Here is a 21,717-nt window from a genome sequence, read left to right as displayed (position 1 = left end):
TTCATGCTATGCCTCCAAGCCACACCTCCGTGCCCGTCGGAGTGGGGAGCGTGAAGTTTTTTCGTTACGGAATTTCTCGATTCGGTCCCCGCGCTCAAGGCCCGCGATAGAAACTATGCAATAGCTTAAAAATTGGTTACAGCAATCAATCTTGGTGAAGCAGTCTCTAACAACGTAAGAAGCATAATAGATAAGTATACGTGCAAAATAAATTTCCTCACTCGTTTTCTAATGAAAAAAAGCATAAACAACAACACACATCCATAACATTATGAATTAATACAAGGTAAGTTATAAAAAGTAATAAAAACATAAATTAATGTCTCTTTACGTGCATCAATTCTATGATAATACATAAAACATCACTTCAACTTAAAACTGCACAAAAAAGTAGATTCTCACATAAAATTTTCTCAATAGATCGAAGGCCACTACGGCGGTATACGCGTGATAGCGGAAGGTCGCGGATCGCAGCTATATATCGGCACTACACGAAACTGTATCTTGCATGGGGATTTGGAACTCGGCTTCACACCTGCTGTGCTTGGTGAGATATAAAAAGACAAACACAAAAAATAAGAATATTATAAATAATTGAAAATAAGTCAAATCAGATCCTACTCGAAGGACCATTATGTTTAAGCTCGTGAAATACACTTAAACAAATGTGTCATAATTTATACCGCACGGTGATCTCGGCTAATAGCCCGCTGTATTCGGTACGATCTAACCATACTTATGTTATATATTATATAACATAAGTATGGTTAGATCCGGCTCGAAGGACCATTCTGCAACGATCCTTCGAGCCGGATTTGCTTTAGTTAGAACTTACAATAATCGATGGTGTTATAGGAGAAATTTATTGTAAACTAACAAGTGGATTGACTAATTTTAAAAAAATTGAAATATTTTATTTTCAAAGATTCAAAGCTGAAGATCCATTTAAAATTAAAGTTCTTGTTACACTACACTTAATTTATGTGAAACATTTTAAAATTGAAAAAAATACGAGAGAAATCTGTCTGCAAGTAATTTTTCCTTAAACGACAACATTATTTTGAAGTATATTATTTATATTACAGGCCACGTAGACGAAGTATGGGGTCTAGCCGCTCATCCAACATTACCCCAATTCGTGTCGGGCGGTTGGGACAAACTACTTCAATTATGGGACGGGCTTAGCCATTCTACTGTCTGGAGTAAGGATATTGAGGTATATAACATTTCAGTATTAAAAATTGTATAGGAAATGTCTGTATTTAAGTGGTGTGCCACAAGGTTCTGTTATGGGTCCATTGCTATTTGTATTGTATGATCCATACTAATATTATAAATGCGAAAGTAACTCTGTCTGTCTGTCTGTCTGTTACTCAATCACGCCTTAACTACTGAACCAATTTGCATGAAATTTGGTATAGAGATATTTTGATACCCGAGAAAGGACATAGGATAGGTTTTATCCCGGAAATCCTACGGGAACGGGTTTTTCTTTGAAAATGCGGGCGAAGTCGCGGGCGGAAAGCTAGTATTGAATAATTTAACATATAGGTGCAAAATGCAAGTGAAACGTTATTTAGTTAGACAACATACAAAATATCAATATGATTTGTTACGGTTTGAAAATGCATTTGTAAATGAACCAAAGAATATAAATTATGTATTAGATTTTATAAAGGATAACTTCATTAAAATAGACACAATTCACAATTTATAACCTGACCTTTTCTCATAAATTTTCTGCGTGTTTTTTCAAATAATACAGAAACCTGCTTTATTTACTTTTTGAAGTGAAAACTTCTTTAGCGGCGTTGAGCACTTTTTCTGTAATGGGTATAAAATCTTAAACTCGCGTCAGGACACGTGACCTGATCGAAAAAGCGTAAGACGGATGGATATCAAACATGCTCAACGTTAATAATCAAGTTTTCACTTCTGCCGGCACTCCCCCAGTGCAACCCGTCTTTTTTTTTAATTCTATACTCTGATAAAAAACCGCTTTATTTATTAATATAATGTATACAGGAGCGTGCTCAAAGTTGCGCTTGGTCATCTGACGGTAGTGTGATCGCAGTGGGCTGTACGAGCGGGAAATGGCTCGTTTTTGACCCACTCTCTAGGGATTTAGTTTCACAGCATCAGGATGGGTTAGTATTTGCTTTAGAATCATTGATAATGTAGTGTTTATCAACAAAACGCTCATTCATATTGTTAATGTTTGAACTATTTTTTGTCAGTATAGTATTTTTGTTAGTATAGTATTTTTGTTACAATCATGTCCGACATTATTTCCAAAATATCTATCATCAAGCTCAATCACTATATTACTTATGAATAATATTTTTTAATCTAATACTTTTGTTATTCTATTTTTTGTGCATAAGTACATATATTATAATGATTTTGACATTTCACATTCTTCATTCAGATTTATAAAAGTATTTCGAACCACTTTCCCTGTTTCTCTTATGTCACTACAATGAATTAGTTTTTGAAGTGAAACTTCTTTATCGGGGTTGGAAAAAAATTTAGTGTAACATTTTTTCGTTACGCGTGACATTTTTCCGTTACGCGCCATCTTTTTCTTATCCCTACCACGCGTGATTCGACGTATTTCTGTAAAGTTGCATATAGTAAATTATTTTTTGAAAAAATAAGGTCATAAAGAAGTTTCACTTCTTACGTGATTACACTTGTACACGCAAACATTTTTTAATTCTCTCTAAATGCTAAATAACCGAAATTTAAATAATATTACTATTTCCAGCACGGAGCCAATCCAGACCATCCAATATTCACCAGACAACAAGCTGGTGGCCATCGGCTCGAGAGATAACTTCATTTATATTTATCAAGTTGATGACGATTGTACGAGATATTCCAGACTTGGCAAGTGCTTGGTGAGTGAGTTAGTTAATTAGTGAGTGAGCTATTGAATAAGTGAGTTGGTGCGTTTGTGCGGCAGTTGGTGGGTTCGTGAGGGATCTATTTAATGTGTAAGCGAGTGAGTGAGTGGGTTGGTAAGTGAGTGAGTAAATGATTGTTGTTTGGCTTATATTTTGAAAATGTGTATGCTTTAATGATAAACCAACTGATATCAAATAGTTTTAACGTTGAGATTGGCTGATGTCGTTGTACTAAATAATTAATCTAACAACCGTAATTTTTACCTTCATCTCTAAAGTAAAAGATTAAATTACTAAATACATCGAGAATATTTATTTTGCAAGTGTAAACGTAAAAATAACACTCAAAAATAGAAAAGCTAATGATATTTAATATTGTAGCGTGTGATAGAAAATGTATTTTACATTAATATTGAATTTCACGCCACACTAGTGCACGGAGAGAAAGCGTAGACGGGTAAACTTATAGATGTATAGTGTAGGCAGAATACACACAACATATTGACATGTTATTTAATTATTGTTTAAATCGACTTTAAAAATCGATTTGGTAAAGTACGTTTTTGTCCAAATATATACAGGGTTACTTGTAAAACAGCAGCAACCTCGCAGGACAAGATAGCTAACATCATATGTAACAACATTTGTTCTACGACTATTGGCATAACGCAATAAATTACTTTTAATGATTTTTTAAGCTTTTATTGTACTCTCCAAACATTTGTAAGTCTATGTTCTATAAATTTCGGGATTCGAACCCGCATCCTTTCGCGCCATTCCGGGGCGGATGCCTAACCAACTCAGCCACTCGTGACCCGCCAGAGCAATCGAATTTATTCTATTCTTTATAAATTTATATTTATAAAGCATTTGAATGCCTTAACCAAAAAATATCAGTCTATGTTCTGTTCATTATCGAAAGGATGATATACCCCTCTCGTTCGCTTCTTGTTTACGTAATTTAAATGAATACAGTAAAAGTTCCTTATTCGCGGGTAATAGGTTCCGTAAATGTGCCGCGAATAGAGAAACCGTGAATATGGAATGGTAATTTGTATGGGGTTATAGGGGATACGTTCTTAGGTGACGAAATAAAAAAGCAATTACATAAAGAAAACAGTTTAATTTAACCAAACATATTTATTAATTACCATTTAATTAGGTATTATCTTCAGGTTTAGGCAATTGCTTGTCACTTTTTACTCGTTTTTCATTTTTTTTAGTCGACATTATAAATTCGTAGTTGTAGTTCAAGCGTTTACTAAGGATAACGAATGGTTTTTATTTAGGTAAATACATATATGTATGTACCGATGTACCGATTCGATCCGCGAATAAAGAATTTTAGGCCGCGAATACAGGATTTAGGTCGCATTTTTTCCATCCGCGAATAGTGAAACCGCGAATGAAGGAAGCGCGAATAAGGAACTTTTACTGTATTTATTTTTGTATGAAAAAAAATCTACCAAATTATTAAAAGTCGTAGAATAAATGTTGTTACTTATGATGTTAGCTATCTTGTCCTGCGAGGTTGCTGGTGTTTTACAAGTATCCCTGTATATTTATACGATTGATACGCGAGTGTATGTAGTTGCTACAATATACTATTAATTTTAAGTTTATATGTCATTATGTTATGTGTGAGTTAGCAAAGCTTAGTGCATTATTATTTATTTTAATATTATAAACTTAGTAGAACATAGAAAACATAGCTTAGGCAATAATAACATATTTTGCTTGTAGTGTAGATAGATGTAGACTAGAACTTTAGATGAAAATGTATTATGAAAAGTAGAAAGATACATTTTTAAATACTGTTTCATTTTCTTTGTAGTTCCATCTATATAGCTAAGTTATATTACGGCTTTGACGATACTAGTTATAAATTATATTAAATAAATTTATAATTTTAATTAATTAAACTTAACAGGGTCACTCCAGCTTTATAACCCACCTGGATTGGTCTGAAGACAGTCAGTACATCAGAAGTAACTCTGGAGACTATGAATTACTTTATTGTAAGTATATATCTTATTATAATGTAATTTAAGTTACATTTGTAATAATCAAGTTGCATGTTTTTGTATACTCAGGAAAAACGATAGTACATATTATGCTTTCCAAATATTCATGTACAAGTATCATTTGTTTGGCATACATTTGGAAAATTTTTAATGAATTTACCGGTATTAGAGATTTGTGCAACGCATTAATTGTAATCCATCTTTTATTATTCGTATTTTATATTAAAACTACGTTTCTTATAACTTTGTTTATACGGGTTGATTAGACCACCGGTGGCTCGTGTTTGGTCCCATTTAACCTATTTCTGACACTTTGAAATCTTTAAGTTTTTTGTTATTAAATAAATAAATATTCCCGGACAATTTTCACACACGGCATGATCTGATACCATACTAAGCTTTCGCTTGTGTTACGGAAACCAGATGGCTGATAAACATACATATATAATTTAAATAAATACTTACATAGATAATTAACACCCAGACACAGCAAACATCTATGTTCATCACGCAAATATTTGCCCCGGGTGGTAATCGAACCCACGACCTCTGGCTTGGAAGGCAGGGCCACTACTAACCAAGCCAACCGGTCAGTCAAGTTAATAATTATGTTATCGCCTATTTTTTTTTTAAGCTATTGCATAGCTTCTATCGCGGGCCTTGAGCGCGGGGACCGAATCGAGAAATTCCGTAACGAAAAAACCTCACAGTCCCCACTCCAACGGGCACGGAGGTGTGGCTTGAAGGCATTTTTTTTTTTTTTTTTTTTAAGTGGGGAAATCTTGCATAGATACCCACGGCCTCCGGGGAAGGGGCCGTGGGTTATGTCGGATTCCTACCGACCAAAACCCCACTGTGTTCCGTCAAGCCGCATCAACGACGGGGCCACGGGTATGGTAGAATTCTTCCGTGACGTGGCTTGAAGGCATAGCATGCAATAGCTTTACCGCGGCAGACCCCGAGTGACACACGTCTTTTTTTTGTCTTAAGTACCATTTTTGTCTCCCAGGGAACGCCACCACGTGTCGCCAGATCCCCACTCCCACATCAATGCGGGACGTGGTGTGGGCCAGCGCCACTTGCCCCATCACCTTCCACTCGGTCGGCGTGTGGCCTGATAACGCGGACGGCACTGATGTCAACTCGTGTGTGAGGTGAGACATACACATACATATCGGTGACGGCTGGATTTTAAAACTATGTGGGCTGGTTATATCCTCTACATTGGGCGTCTTGGGTAACTTCGAGCATCAAAAGACATAAACGGAATCTAACACTCATAATCACTAATGAACTGAAATGAATACTTTGTATAGCGAATCTAAACTCAAACTATTATAGAGACTGATATAGACTCGAACAGACAAGTCCGCTCGGCACGAGCTCCAACACTTGAATGCCCGTCCGCTACCACGGCCATGTCCAAGTGCACTTCGTGAGTCATGCGCTTGCGTTCGGTAATATCAGCCCCCCCCCCCCCTGATATTACCGAACATCCGACATACATAATAACTACACAAAAAAAAACGTGAGGTGTCATGGGCTGAAACGAAGTTCTATGAGAGAAAGAGAGACAGACACAAAAACACGCCCACACCGCACGACTCACAACTATAGTAAAAATGTCGTTAGAACTTTTCGTCTTAATTTTTTCATCTAGCCTCCTTTCGCAACGCGCGTTAAGGAACTTTGTTCCAATAAAACCAAACATATTATGTACCATCGCCACACTATAACCATCTAAATTCTAAACCAACCAACCAACGACCCTTAGAGATTAACACACACACATAAAAACCACTACAGTAACCATCACCGCACTATAACCACAGATACACAACAATGCTGACAAAGATAACCGCTCCCATACAATAACTACCCCAAATGTTCGCACAATCACCACCCGACACACGACAACCCATATAATAACAACCACACATTAACTCCCTCACAAGCACATACACACACGAGGTCTAAGAGCTTAACATCAACAAAGTAAACAAAAATATTGGATAAAAAATATTTATCTTCTATCACGAGACAAACAATATTTTATTCTTATATTTTCAGATCCCATGATGGCCGTCTGGCCGCAACGGGCGATGACTTCGGCAAAGTGAAACTCTACGCCTATCCTGTAACACAACCTAAGGTGACATAACATTTATTATATTAATCCATAACCATTATTAGTCGCTTTATGTAATGTCGATTTATCGATTGATCTTTATATTATCTTGACCAAAGGTGCCTATAATTATTTTAGCAGTTTTCCATTACAAACAAAAAAAATAATATTGCTTTTAATGAGACATGCTAATGTTATAAAATCTCGTTTATGACTGCTACTTTTTATATTAAATCCTTCTCAAATAAGAGTATCTCAATAATATTATTTATTTACTATTAACTTTATTCTTATCAACCGATTGAACAGTTTGAAAACTACTGCCTTCCGGTTGGTTTTATTTAAACTTTGTCCAGTTCTCTCGATTTAAAGGTCATTTTTTTTAATATTAATTCTATAAATTAATAGTCAATCCTATTTTTCCAGTCGCTATGTCACCAATACGGCGGCCATTCCTCCCACGTGACAAGCGTGCGGTTCTTACCCGATGATTCAAGACTTATTTCCGGCGGAGGACTCGATACGAGCATCATGCAATGGATCGTTGATTAAGTGTTGCCAGCTTCTTCATAATCAACTGCCATACAATAATAACTGGCAACTTTAAGAATTAGCAACATTGATTACACTGTAGCTGGAAACTTCTCGGATTGACTGAACAAAACTAGCAACATCGCCAACAATGAAAATGAGAAACGATGTATTTCAATTTTATGTGTTTAGAAAATGTTACCAAAAAATAAAAATAATTGGCAACAATCGACATTATGTTAGTCAATATACTGTATGGGCAACATTATGTGCTGCCAGAATAAAAATATAAAGCTATAATTCATTGATTGTAATCTTATTTTAAAGCAGCACTTCAATTAGAAACATAATTATCACGGAAAGTCAATTGTATCGCAAAATGCTAAAATAAAAAGCATTTCAATGTATGAAAATCAATATTGAACAAATTAACTTAAATCAAATTTTATAATGGAATCATTCATACAATAAGATGAATGTGATTGTACCAAAACCGCATTTTACCCCAATTTGATATTTATTTTACCTTCTGGACCAATATTCAAAGTTTGTACTAAACAACACTAAATAAAATTTATGCACATACTTTGACATTGAAATTCAATTTTAGATTAATATTCCTTGTAATCGATATTTGTTATTTATATGCGTACAAAGAAGTTAATGTAATCAAATAATAAATCGGTGTTAATCGGAAAATAGTTAATCTATGAATAATCGGTCTAAATATTCTTTATATTCTTAATAATTGGTGTTTATCTCGATGTAATAAGGTAATAAAAACGCTTCAGAGCTTATTATGTATAAAATTTGCAAGAGATCATTTGTATTTAAGATTTGTGTATTATTTTCACTTAAATTTCGTAAAATAACTTATTATATTTTTATGTTGACGGTACTGCGAACCGTATTTATTACTAACAATTTGTTTTTATTGAATATTGGAATAGTACAGTTAGCATATTAATTTCGAGTACAAATTATTTTTTTGTCTGTTTTGTGGTTGTGAATATGTTTCGTATGTTTCTCGCAAAGGATATTCCGTCGAATTGATTTCCTACAAATAGAAAATTATTTACATTAGCAACACTGAATTAATATAGTATTTTTACACTTGCAACACTACGAATATTGTCAATTGTGATTTGAGCTTTTTGAGTGTATTTTTCTTGATGCATAATATTTGTGGCACTTTTATCTGTATTATTTAGAATAAGATTTACAAATTAGGTTATTATTATTTGTATTAAGTTTTATGTGATTTATGGAAAACGTTGGTGTAGAATTATTGGCGTTAATAATGATTTAAAAGTTATTTATTTTTAAGTTTTCCATGGATCAGGTTTTAAGATAGTAAAGTGGCAACATTCCTTATTTTTAGCATTTCTTTGTAACCTAGTCACGGTTGGTTCATTTCATTTTAATTATTTTAACTCTCATCGCGTAGCGTAAGCACTAATATTGTATTTTTCTGTATATACAAATATATACGATGGATATGTCCGTCTTTTGAATGTGCCTCTAATAAATACAATGTTTACTGAAATTTTGTTTTATTTATCTTCACACAACGCATAATGGGCTCAACATTTACAAAGAACCCTTTTTTTATTAAAAATTGTATTATTGACGTAAGACAAAAGAAAGGAAATGAGTGGTTTAACAAGCCTTCTGACAAAAAAAAATTGAACCTACAAAATTATTAAAATCAAATTTTATGTTCTCATTGATTTCATAATATATGTAATTAGATCAGTAATATTAATGGTAGTAGTATGGAAAGTGTTTATAACATATTTATCTATTGCAACTTGTAACTTAGACGTTGCTTAATTCTTAAAAATAAAAACACAACTAGGTATGTCATCCACGGTCCAGCTTAATGCTACTGATTTTTTTTTCAAAACAGTCATATCTGTATATTTTAGGTATATTATTGTAGAAAATACAGGAATCATACGAATAAGTTTCAATTATGCATAAGTACATAAGGACTAAGACATATAAACGCACTAGAAAATACGTCCGAAAGACTGGTCACAAAAAACTCTTCCTGAAATAGGCTATCTTACCCCGCTTTATTAAAATTAAAACTAACCAAGATATAATAAAATTCGAGCTACTAGTAGCAAAGTTTGGTGGGTAAAACGTTTTCTTGGGAATTGGGAATGAAACTTATAAACTTATAATCGCATAAAACCAAATTTATGTTAGCATCCCTATGTGGCTATTTTCATTCGAAATTAACTAGTAAATTACTTTAACCAATTCAAAACCTAGTAAATTTCTGCACATACCTACTTACTAGGTTTTAAAATGGTCGGTACACCTTAGAAAATAGCCAAGCATACGAAAGCAGAGAAGGGATGGGCGCAAACCTGCAGGCTGCAGCTATAACTTACAACTTATTTTGCTTTAAATATATTTCTATCGTACTGTGTAGTATTGTTTGTATTCTGCGGTTTGATTAACAATATGTAAATATTTAACATTCATTTTGTGTTTTTGTGATATTAATAAAATTATTCATTAAATTACTCCTTATTTTATTTACCTAACCGATTGCCTATAATCTAAAACTAAGACAAAGAGATAGACGAGTAGGTAGGTAGAGATTGTCTAATTTAAAAATGAACGCCCCTCCACTAAACTTAATTGTTTCAATGTGTGAGGACAAATAATTATTGAACCACTTTATATGTGTGCGCGCGTCGACTCTACTGCAAACTTTGACACTCGCGCACTGATTTGTCAACTAATCGGGCGATCAGTTCAGGTGCCTAGCATTGTATGGCGGGGAGAGCGCGCTATGTACGGAATGACACGTCCGTTCTGTCGTGCATCGCGTCATTTATGCACTAGTTGGCCAACTGGTCCTGTCGTTCGGGCATGGACGGGACTGGAGGACTGAACGACCAATGAGGCAGACCAATTTGTGTGTATTGCGTCTATACACGTACTTTGAATGTGAGCGTAAACACAGTGGAGGGGCGTTCATTTTTAGATTAGACAATCTTTACCATGTTCATGTTTAAAATAACATACACACATTACTATATGTATTATATTATATCTCTTGTGTATACATACTGTGTATTCACTTTTTTGTTTTTTTCAAGCAATAGAATTTATAATAAAATTTCTTGTAGTTTAACTGTTTAATGTTAAAAAAATTTAAAATATTTGTTAAATTATGTTTATTTAAAAATTTAAACGAAATTTAATACTGATAATACTAATGAAAGTTAATACTGATAAAACCATAAGAGGTGATAGACAGCAAATATATTCAATTTCTGTATGTGATTAGTGATAGGTTTTGATTTCCTTGCGAATTGCGAAATTTGCAAATAACTTATCACCATTTACGGCTGTATCTTTTGATTGCGTTGGTTTATAAGTTTGATTTTTTCAATTTCATCTTGATACCTCCACTCGTTCCTGGGTGAACAAGGGTGTTGACAGACAAACAGACGGAAAACAAAGTGATCCTATAAGAGTTCCGTTTTTTCCTTTTATATTTCGGAACCCTTAAAATGACGTAAACACAAAAGTTAACATGAATGAAAAAGTTTTGATTTTGAATTTAATTCACAGTTTGTTTTGTACTAAAGAACGGTAAGGTAATAGCCAATAGGTACGAAATATTCAATATAACGTATAGAGATAAAAGTATGATGTGTTTTTATAATTCTTGATCTAGCTCATGTTTCGAAATCAATGTTGATATTATTTAATTTATGTATGAAGGGGATAGCGGGAAAATCCAAACACATTTATAACCAAAACAATTTATTAACAGAAAATACATATAAAATGAATAGTTTATAAATATAAACATAAATTGTTTTACTAAACATTGCATCGGTAGGTTGGGCTTTATATGATGTTTTTACATGAAAATATACATATTCACGTACGTGAAATCTTTCGTACGTGCTTTAGGTCAATTTATTAAGATTTTTACAGCATTATGGCATTTGTACACTTATTCGATCCTTCTTAATCTTACAGCAACTGCCGTTTACAGTATTCGTGTGCCGATCTAAAATTTCTTCAACTATAATAAATTATTTCTCGGTAAACCAGCAACACAGAGGAAATAAGTTTGTATCGATAGCAACACAGTTCTACTAGTCTATCAACGGTCTACTATATCAATTGTTCTACACTATTGGCGGACAGTTCGAGCAGTCTCCAGGCCGCTTTGGGGTTGAGTTCCTGCGGGTCTCTGCACAGCACCCACACGTAATTTACCCTCATCACTTTATCTGGACTTCCTTCTATCACATTATTCTTCCCGTCTCTCACGCACATGATCTGCTGCGACTGGAATGTCAGAACTAGAACGGGCCCTTGGTCCATCATCTTGCCCATGACCAACTCAATGTTTTCAATGTCTAGAATTTTCGAGTCTAGTCTATATCCGAGCTGCTTGCATTGATTTATGGGTGTTGCTAGGATATTGTAGACTCCTTCGTAACACCAGTCTTTTAGAATCTCCAAGTCACCTCGGACCATGGCTTCCAGTATGTTCGGTATGATGTCGTTCGCGCAGTCTTCGAGGAACTTCTGTGCGGTGAAGGTGGGATCGATTTTGCATATTTCCGTTAATGTTTTCGATAATTCGGTCTTTTCGAAGAGGTTTCCGAAGAGGTTGCCAACCTTTTCAGTGACGAAACGTGCGCCGCGTACCATGGGGTTTTCGGATTCTTCGTAACGAATTTTCCAGTCTAATACCTGAAATGATGAATAAAGTTGTTAATAAATAATTTATACACATAAATTGCTGTTGTGGCTGAGTTATTAACTAAACTAACAGATTCATTATTTTCGAACTTATTTATTATTATTATTGAAGTGAAACTTCTTTATCGGGGTTGGACAAAAATTTAGTGTAACATTTTTGCGTTACGCCGTACGCGTGACATGAAGTTTCACTTCTTACGTGTGTACACGCATACATTTTTTTTATTTTATAAGAGACATTTAAAATCAGATCTTAAGCAGTACGAAAATACTGCTTAAGTCGTTCAACGAGTGTGTAGTGTGTAACGTATCATGTATGTTTTGTATGTGTGCGTCATACTATATAGTCCGTTTAAGAGCAGTTGTAATAGCAGTTGAATACATTATTATACACCCTACAGTCTACTAAAGTGTTTCATTACCACCAACCATTGCAAGTGTACAGTGAGAACCATTATCAATGATTGGGCCAAATACATAATAACATATAGAGTATTTGCTTAAGTGCGCAAACTTATTTATTTAAAGTATAACATATAAAAATTATACCTTATTAACATACTGGTTGTTGTTCTTGAAGTCCTCCCACTGCTGGTAGAACTTGGAGTCCTTGTGCAGTTCCACGCCGAGCGTTTCCGTGTCCGGGGCAAATGTGCGCTCTTCTTCTGCGACCTGAACAATAAATTAAGTATTAAACGTACTCAAATTCAAAAAAAATCAGACTTATTTCGAAAACACTTCTGAATATTCATAATGTGCGTACATATATTACAATCAAAAAACTCATTGCCGATAGAAATCACTTTTGACAATTCAGTCAGAAAAGTTTTTGACCAGTTTTTGATAAGAAACGTATGAAATTTGATTATTTAAATTATTATATTGAATTCGCACAAATGCTACTTTATACCCACGATAGACGATTGGTACCGAGCGATTGACATCGCAGGCTCTAGCTAGTTTGTCTTGTTTTTTCTTCTTTATATTTCAAGAGACTTGTAGTCCCGTGAGATCCATTTACAATAAATCAACACTTAAATATAATAATATTAATGCATGTTATAATTTAAACAAGCCAATCATTGTTAACTGTATAATAGATTTATAGGCTAAATGAATGATCTCACCTCAACACGTTTCCTGAGCGACAAGGGCGACGTGTAGACGCGCCCCTCGAGACCTCGCGGGGACATTTCATTCTTCACAACCTCGGTAGCCTGCCAAATTATAACAATATGTAATATATGCCACCAATAATATAAACACGAAATTTTGAAGAATGTATGGATGTAACTAGGTTTGTTTGTATTTTACGTTAAAACTTTTGATGATAATTAAGAATTGTATTTTAATGAATTCTAGGTTTGTGGCCTATTTGTTCGGTTGAGCTTGAGTTTGATACATATGTTTGTTTGTCCTCAATGGACTCCTAATCCACTTAACCGATTGTAATAAAATTCGCACACCAAGTGCAGTTCGATCCAACTTGAGAGATAGGATATTTTAAAAATGTAAGTACCACGGGCGAATCCGGGGCGGACCGCTAGTATTTATATATATCAAACTCAAGCTCAACCGAATAGCTAGTTAAAAATTACTAAACGAACCTCAATAAGAAACTACGTTATGTATTTCTGCAGATTTTTTATTAATGCCTCAGCCCCCGGAAGCTATGTAAAAATGAAACATATCTAAGAAATCTTAATTTTCCACGTACTTTTTAAGTACGTGGAAAATTAAGATTTAAGTGTCATACTTATTTATTACCAAACTAAGGTGAATTGTACGAATTTATTACCTGTGAAATAGTCCTAAAAGCAGTAGTCTGTCCAAGCTTTTGACTTTTGTCGGCAATGCTCTCCGCAGCATCTTTCGCTGTCTTCGAAATGTCTTCTGTTAGCTTTCCTGTAAGAATAATAGTCATATTAAAAGTATAGTAAAAAAATAAATGTTAAATAAATGAAAACACGCTTAATAGACTACAGGCCCATGTTGAAAAAGTTATGGGTCATTTGAACCACCAGGTGAACTATCTAGAACGATATAAGAGCATAAAATAATAAGATTCAGCACTATGCCGTCACTTGTAAGCTGTCCAACTGAGTGCAGATGAGAATTCGAAAGTACCGGTAGAGTACATTTTGGTCACATATTTTTGTACGCACTTGACCGGTTTATTATTTTGATATAATATACACATAGTGTTATTTAATTACAAATACTACCGAAAAATCAATGACTGTATCATCGTCACTTGGATGTAAAAAAGATTAAATTTAAAAGAAATTTAATATTTATACAGTACCTGTATGATAAGAAAATAAAAATTTATCATGTAGCAAATGTAACTTTGTACCTTTAAATGTAAAAAAAACAAACGGTCGACTCTATAATTCAAAGTTATCGCCAGTTCCCTACAAAATCTCTTGATATATCGAACTATACCTATTCATACATTTTTATACACTCGGTTATTCGAACGAAAAAATCATTAAGTAAATTCAAATTACAGACATACAAATAAATAAATAAATAAATAAATATTATAGGACATTATTACACAAATCGACCTAGTCCCACAGTAAGCTCAATTAAGGCTTGTGTTGTGGGTACTAGGCGACGATAAATATAATATTTAATAAATACATATATAGATAATAACACCCAGACCCAAGAACAAATAATTGAGTTCATCACACAAATATTTGCCCTGACCGGGGATCGAACCCGGGACCGTCGGCTCAGTAGGCAGTTACTTTACCACTGCGCCAACCGCGTCGTCACGTCGCGTCGACAAATGTACCTCTAAAGTCTAAACGTTTATCATTGTTATAAAATAGGAGTTAATAGTTATTACATAAATAATAATTGATGAACACTTAATAATTCGATGTTTTATTTATTTACTCTAACAAATTTCGAACCATTTGATATTTCTAACATTCGATAATTCGAAATATTTTAAGAGTCCCTCGAGATTCGAATTAACGAGTCGACTGTATGATGTATAATAATTCATAACGAAACCCTAATACAAGGCTGAGTCGACGGTTCGCACGGGAACGACCATTGATAGCGAATTCCTTTGGCGTAATTTTAAGTTTTCATTTTAATTACTTTTACATTAAAACATTAATTATTATAAGCACTTGCCTCGTGCAAGACCTATTGCAATTATTAGAATTAAAGTATGTATATACCTAGGTATAAGTAAAGATTTAAGTGTTAAAACAATATTCTATTGAAAATAACTGGTCTGTTTCATGGGCGGCATTCGCCACAAAATCAACGCAGTCTACGAAATAACTTAAAATAATCGCGACGTATAATTATTATTTAAGTAAGTATAATTATTATACCTAATAATTATTAACAATAACGTATAGCAAATCCATACTAATATTATAAATGCGAAAGTAACTCTGTCTGTCTGTCTGTTACTCAATCACGCCTTAACTACTGAACCAATTTGGATGAAATTTGGTATAGAGATATTTTGATTTTTATTGCGAAATATATGTACAATAATATCAAATAGTAGTTAATAATAATATCAATTTTTTTTTAATTTCTTACCTTTCCGTTTTTGAAGTCGGTTGTTTTTAACGCAGTTATTTTTATTTATTACTTTTTAGTGTATTTTCAACACGAACCAAACGAGCCCAAACTCGATAAAGTTGAGTCAATATATTACTGAGTTCCTATGGCCACCTTCCGATTCCATCATCAAATCAGCTTCATGTCATGATAATGTTTCATCGCTATCAAATTTTTCCTAACCTACGTATACAAAATTTCAATCGGTTACCGGGAAGTGAATCAAAGTTACTTGCTACATATCAACTTAGTCATCGAGTACAGACAAAAATGCTCATAAAATAAAAACTACTGGGCCTATCCGAAAAAAAAAATTTATGGGACCAATTCGACACTATCCCGCATCGAACAAAAAAAGAATCACGTAAATCGGTTCAGAAACCTCGGAGTAATCGGTGTGCAATGTGCATACATAAAAAAAAAATTTACCGGCCGAATTGATAACCGCACAAAATCGCATGGAGAGCTTAATTTTCATTAAAGGCTCTAATCACACGGAAAGCTAAATTTTCACAAAAAAGCTCTAATCGCACGGAGAGCTTAATTTTCACAAAAAACTCTCATCGCACCGAGAGCTTAATTTTCAGAAAAAGCTTTAATCGCACGGAAAGCTTAATTTTCACAAAAAGCTCTAATCGCACGGAGAGCTTAATCCATAGAAATCTAAATAACAAGACACATAGAAGTGCTATAATGTCATAATTCGTATGAAAACCGCTGTCGCCAAAATCAACACATTCAAACCGAAAGCTAAACAGTACACACAAGTAAACTATGCCTTTTATTGGACAGCTTGATTTTAGTGAAAACTAACTTAACTATTAAATTAAGCTTTTGAATATGTATCCTAACGCACGAATTTACGGTTTATTTTAGAATAACATCCCTAAGTATATGAGACTTTTTGCTCCAATACGAACAAACGTGATAATAAGAATGGTCGACTGTGTCATTCATTGTTATTTCGATTACTATGGTGACACTCGTAATACTTGCAAATATTCTATAATTTTAAGGAAAAACGGCATTATTTCTAAAAAAAAATATTTTCCGATGAAATATTATTCCTTTATAAGTATAATTACAACTTGTGGAAGAATTTCCGCAATGGGAATTGCTGAAACACACCATGTATACACTCATACGTCTCCAGAGCAACTGAACAGTGACGAATGCACTGGTGATGTGCAAATCACCTGAGTGGCGACAAGGTCACGCACGCTTACGACTTCTAGTGTCTTGTTATTTAGATTTCTATGGCTTAATCGCACGGAGAGCTTAATTTTCGCTAAAAGCTCTAATCACACAGAAAGCTTAATTTTCATAAAAAGCTCTAATCGCACGGAAAGCTTAATATTCACTAAAAACTAATCGCATGGAGAGCTTAATTTTCATTAAAGGCTCTAATCGCTCGGAGCTTAATTTTCACAAAAAGCTCTAATCGCATGGAGAGCTTAATTTTCACAAAAAGCTCTTATCGCACGGAATGCTTAATTTTCACAAAAAGCTCTAATCGCACGGAGAGCTTAATTTTCACAAAAAGCTCTAATCGCATGGAGAGCTTAATTTTCACAAAAAACTCATCGCACGGAAAGCTAAATTTTCACAAAAAAGCTCTTATCGCACGGAGAGCTTAATTTTCACAAAAAGCTCTAATCACACGGAGTTTAATTTTCACAAAAAGCTCTAATCGTACGGAGAGCTTAATTTTCACAAAAAGCTCTAATCGCACGGGGAGTTTAATTTTCACAAAAAGCTCTAATCGTACGGAGAGCTTAATTTTCACAAAAAGCTCTAATCGCACGGGGAGCTTAATTTTCACAAAAAGCTCTAATCGCATGGAGAGCTTTATTTTCACAAAAAGCTCTAATCGCATGAAGAGCCTAATTTTCACAAAAAACTCATCGCACGGAGAGCTTAATTTTCACAAAAAGCTCTAATCACACGGAGAGCTTAATTTTCACAAGAAGCTCATATCACACGGAGAGCTTAATTTTCATAAAAAGCTCTAATCGCACGGGAAGCTTAATATTCACTAATAAAAATAACTACGTTAAAAACAACCGACTTCAAAAACGGAAAAGTAAGAAATAAAAAAGATTTGACATTATTATTTACTACATATTATTTATATGTGCTATTTATTAAAAAGGTTTGATGTCGGAACTTCAAACCTATTTAATAAATAGCACATCCATACTAATATTATAAATGCGAAAGTAACTCTGTCTGTCTGTTACTCAATCACGCCTCTACTTCAGTAGTAACCAATTTGCATGAAATTTGGTATAGAGATATTTTGATACCCGAGAAAGGACATAGGCCACTTTTTATTGCGAAATATGTACCACGGGCGAAGCCGGGGGGACCGCTAGTATAATTACAATTAGATAAACATTTATTCAACATACAACAAGTGGGAGTTATAAAAGCAATAAAATAGTGTAGTAACTTTAGCTTTAATAATTTTTACAATACATCAATCCCGCATAATACAGGTTATAGCGCCCTTCAATATAGTAGGGGAATGTATAAATACAGTGTTATCTCACTAATCCGGCACGTCAATACACCGACACGGTCATTAAACCGGCACCCTCCGCCCGCGTCCCCTCTTTACTGACTACTCACACGCGCCCGGCGCCGTCATTTTGCAGTCCAACCTCAAAACTTGTCACGTGCGCACGTATTTAACTGTTTATTTTTCAAGTGATTGTTGAGAGTTGTCGAGTGAGTGAATAGTTTGTAGTTTAAAATGTCAAATAAACGGAAACACAAGACACTACATTTAAGAGATAAATTGGACATTATAAAAAAGTTAGACAGTGGAGAAAACATTTGCAAATTGGCTAAAGAATATGGTATTGGACGTACTACTGTACACGACCTTAAGAAAAAGAGGCAAAAGATACTTGACCACGTGAAAACGATGGGAGTTGAAGCAGGAAAGCGAAAAACATTACGAGCTGGTGCTTGTCCAAAGATGGAAAAGGCTCTCTACACGTGGTTCAAGCAACATCATTCTAAAGACACTCCTATAACTGGAGAAAACCTAAAAGAAAAAGCAATGGAATTTTACAGAAAAATCACGAATAAATATGATTTTCGCGCCAGCGATGGATGGCTGGAGAATTTTAAAAAGCGATTCAGTATCCGTTTGTTAAACGTATCAGATGACAAATTTTCAAGTGACGAACCTGCAGAGCAGCCATCTATTCAAAATTTGATTGAAAAAATAGAGGATCTGGGTCTCGTTCCTGACCAAATCTATACCGCAACTGCGAGTGATTTGTTCTGGAAACTGTTGCCTAATAAAATATTTGTATCCTCTAAAAAACGGGGCAGACCAGCTCTTAAAGAGAGTAAAGATTTAATCAAATTTATGCCATGTTCTAATGCTTCTGGAACGCACAAATTGGATTTGTTAGTGATCGGTAAAGATAAAAATCCCAGCGCTTTCAAGAACATTTGTATGCCAGTTTGCTTCAAGAAACAATTGAAAAATTTAATCACAAGTAAGGTATTTAGCGAATGGTTTCATAACGACTTTGTTCCAGAAGTGTATAAATTTATGACGAAATCAAACTTGCCTGTAAAAGCTTTACTTGTACTTGACAACACAATAGGCTACCCATATGAACAAGAAATTAAATCAAGTGATGGGAACATTGAAACTATCTTCCTACCCCCAAACAGCACACCATTAATTCAGCAGATGAATCTAAATGTGATCCAAAGAATACATTGCTCATACAAAAATAAATTGCTGATCCATATTATATCACAAGATGGTGACATAGCGCAGATCATTGAAGAATTTAATTTGAAGGATGCTGTATTCTCTCTCGCTCAGGCTTGGGAGTCTATTTCATCTTATTTAATACAAACTTTATGGAGAGAGTTATGGCCCACTATGAATGCTGTATCAAAAGTGGAACATTGGGAACCTGAAGAAAATATTCCTACTGCATATTGGTTGGAAAATCTATCAAAAAGAGGATTGGAGACGAGTGAAGAAAAATTAAATTCTTGGTTTGAAGGGACTGAAGTAAAACCGGAAGAAATATGTGAAGAAGTAATGGAAGAAGATACGGAGCCTTCTACAAAAGTTAAAACAGAAACAGTATTTAATTGTTTCAATACTTGCATCACTTGGGCAGAAGAAAATGGCATATCTGCCAAAGATATTATACTTCTTCGCAAGATGCGTGAAAAGGCTTTTAAACAAGGACTACAAGCTGGACCAAGGCAGACCTCTATCAAGGATTATTTTAAAACTATATAATTACACTAGCGGTCCGCCCCGGCTTCGCCCGTGGTACATATGAAAAATAGATGTTGGCCGATTCTCAGACTTACCCGATATGCACAGAAAATTTCATGAGAATCGGTCCACCCGTTTCGGAGGAGTATGCAGACTAACATTGTGACACGAGAATTTTATATATAAGATGTTAATTTTGAGATATTTTACAGTTATGAATAAGTGATATTTGGAATAAGAATAAATAAATAAATAATTTTCTAATAAATGCTTTATTTTACTTATTATTGTTTTTCGTCTATAATCCAGTTATCTGTACTTGAACTAATCCAGCATTCTCTGGATTTTAAAAGTGTCGGATAATTGAGATTTTACTTACTTTTAATAAAATATTTATTATTAACATGGTTAGGAAGGTAATAAAAATATTACTAGTATTCTTTAATTATGCTTAGAATAACTATTCTTAAATTTAAGGATTTATTTCTACTATCATGATGTTTCATACACCTTGCAGCGAGCATGGTCAAGGAGAGTCTAAATGTGTGTAAAATCCAACACAAAAACTAATTAGAACATACAGATTGTTCTTCTTATTATCAGCTACAGCCTGGTCAAAGTACCATCAAAATTAGTCCAAAGCAGTAAATAACAGCAAATAACAACAGAAAATTTATGTTTGTCACATAAATTATGATTAGAAACTTCAATTGTTCTTATTTTTATAGATAAACGAAAATATTGACGCACTTACCAGCTTTTTTGGCGATGTCAGTTTTGCCAGCCTCTTCCAATACATGTCCAACCTTTCCTTTAATTCCTTCCAAGGTCTCTTTCAACACTTCAGAACTTTTAGAAGCCTCTGACTCCACAGCATGAAACTTCTTTCTCGCCGCCTGCAAAGCTTCTGAATTTTCCAACTTCTGAGCCTCTTCCCTGAATTTTTTAATATTCTCCTTCATTTCCTTGTTTTTCGCTATGTCTTCCTTTATGTTTTCTATGATTGACGAGAAAAATCCTTTCCGTGCTGAGTAGTGGCGGCATTCTTGAACCGTATACTATAATAATACAGCAAAATATGAGGAAATTTTAGACCTAAGATGATGGTAAAGATTAAGTTTTGTTGTGAAAATATACCTGGTCTGATTTAACACTAAGTACAACTGGCTTAAGATGAACTGGTACTGCGCTTTTCCAACGTGCAGGACTATATAATACTTGCCGACATGCATGCTGTAATACAAAAAACAAATTGAACTTCTATCCATAACCTCCATCTGGATAATAATTAATTTATTCGTAAGAATATTACCATGGTTGAGCTTTTTGTTTATCTGTTTCTGAACGAACAATTACAGTTTCTCGATAACTCTTCCTTTTAATATAGTCAGGAAATAAAAACACAATAAATTCATACGGGCTCCATAAAACCAAATTTTTATAACCTGACAAACTGCTGATAACCGAAATGACATAAAGTGACATATGACATTTAAAATTTGACGTCTCTAGATATTG

At 34.1% G+C, this 21,717-nt stretch overlaps 2 protein-coding genes across 2 annotated transcripts in view; one reads left to right on the top strand and one right to left on the bottom strand.

Annotated features, from left to right (window-relative positions):
* Positions 1–9,135, top strand: part of LOC149906876 (echinoderm microtubule-associated protein-like 2) — a 78,368-nt gene extending 69,233 nt beyond the window's left edge. Inside the window, exons 13-20 of the mRNA XM_090103946.1 lie at positions 421–547; positions 1,086–1,216; positions 2,026–2,147; positions 2,768–2,900; positions 4,837–4,924; positions 5,940–6,084; positions 7,001–7,082; positions 7,485–9,135. Of these exons, the coding sequence (XP_089960072.1) occupies positions 421–547; positions 1,086–1,216; positions 2,026–2,147; positions 2,768–2,900; positions 4,837–4,924; positions 5,940–6,084; positions 7,001–7,082; positions 7,485–7,610 (954 nt within the window). The 3' untranslated portion in view covers positions 7,611–9,135. The remainder of the gene's footprint in view (positions 1–420; positions 548–1,085; positions 1,217–2,025; positions 2,148–2,767; positions 2,901–4,836; positions 4,925–5,939; positions 6,085–7,000; positions 7,083–7,484) is intronic.
* Positions 9,136–11,385: 2,250 nt separating this feature from the next.
* Positions 11,386–21,660, bottom strand: LOC149906875 (mitochondrial import inner membrane translocase subunit TIM44). Its single transcript, XM_090103924.1, has 7 exons — positions 21,512–21,660; positions 21,337–21,432; positions 20,954–21,257; positions 14,137–14,243; positions 13,466–13,555; positions 12,888–13,010; positions 11,386–12,329 (listed from the first exon to the last, which is right to left on the bottom strand). The coding sequence occupies exons 1-7, from the start codon at positions 21,512–21,514 to the stop codon at positions 11,742–11,744; spliced, it is 1,311 nt and encodes a 436-aa protein (XP_089960050.1). The 5' UTR covers positions 21,515–21,660; the 3' UTR covers positions 11,386–11,741.
* Positions 21,661–21,717: the final 57 nt, after the last annotated feature.

Source organism: Colias eurytheme, chromosome 7, assembly GCF_061535395.1.
Source record: "Colias eurytheme isolate Ceu_HAF_F1 chromosome 7, ilColEury1 Martin Lab GWU primary, whole genome shotgun sequence".
Classification (NCBI taxonomy): Eukaryota; Metazoa; Arthropoda; class Insecta; order Lepidoptera; family Pieridae; genus Colias; species Colias eurytheme.
This window is presented reverse-complemented; position numbering and strand designations above follow the sequence as displayed.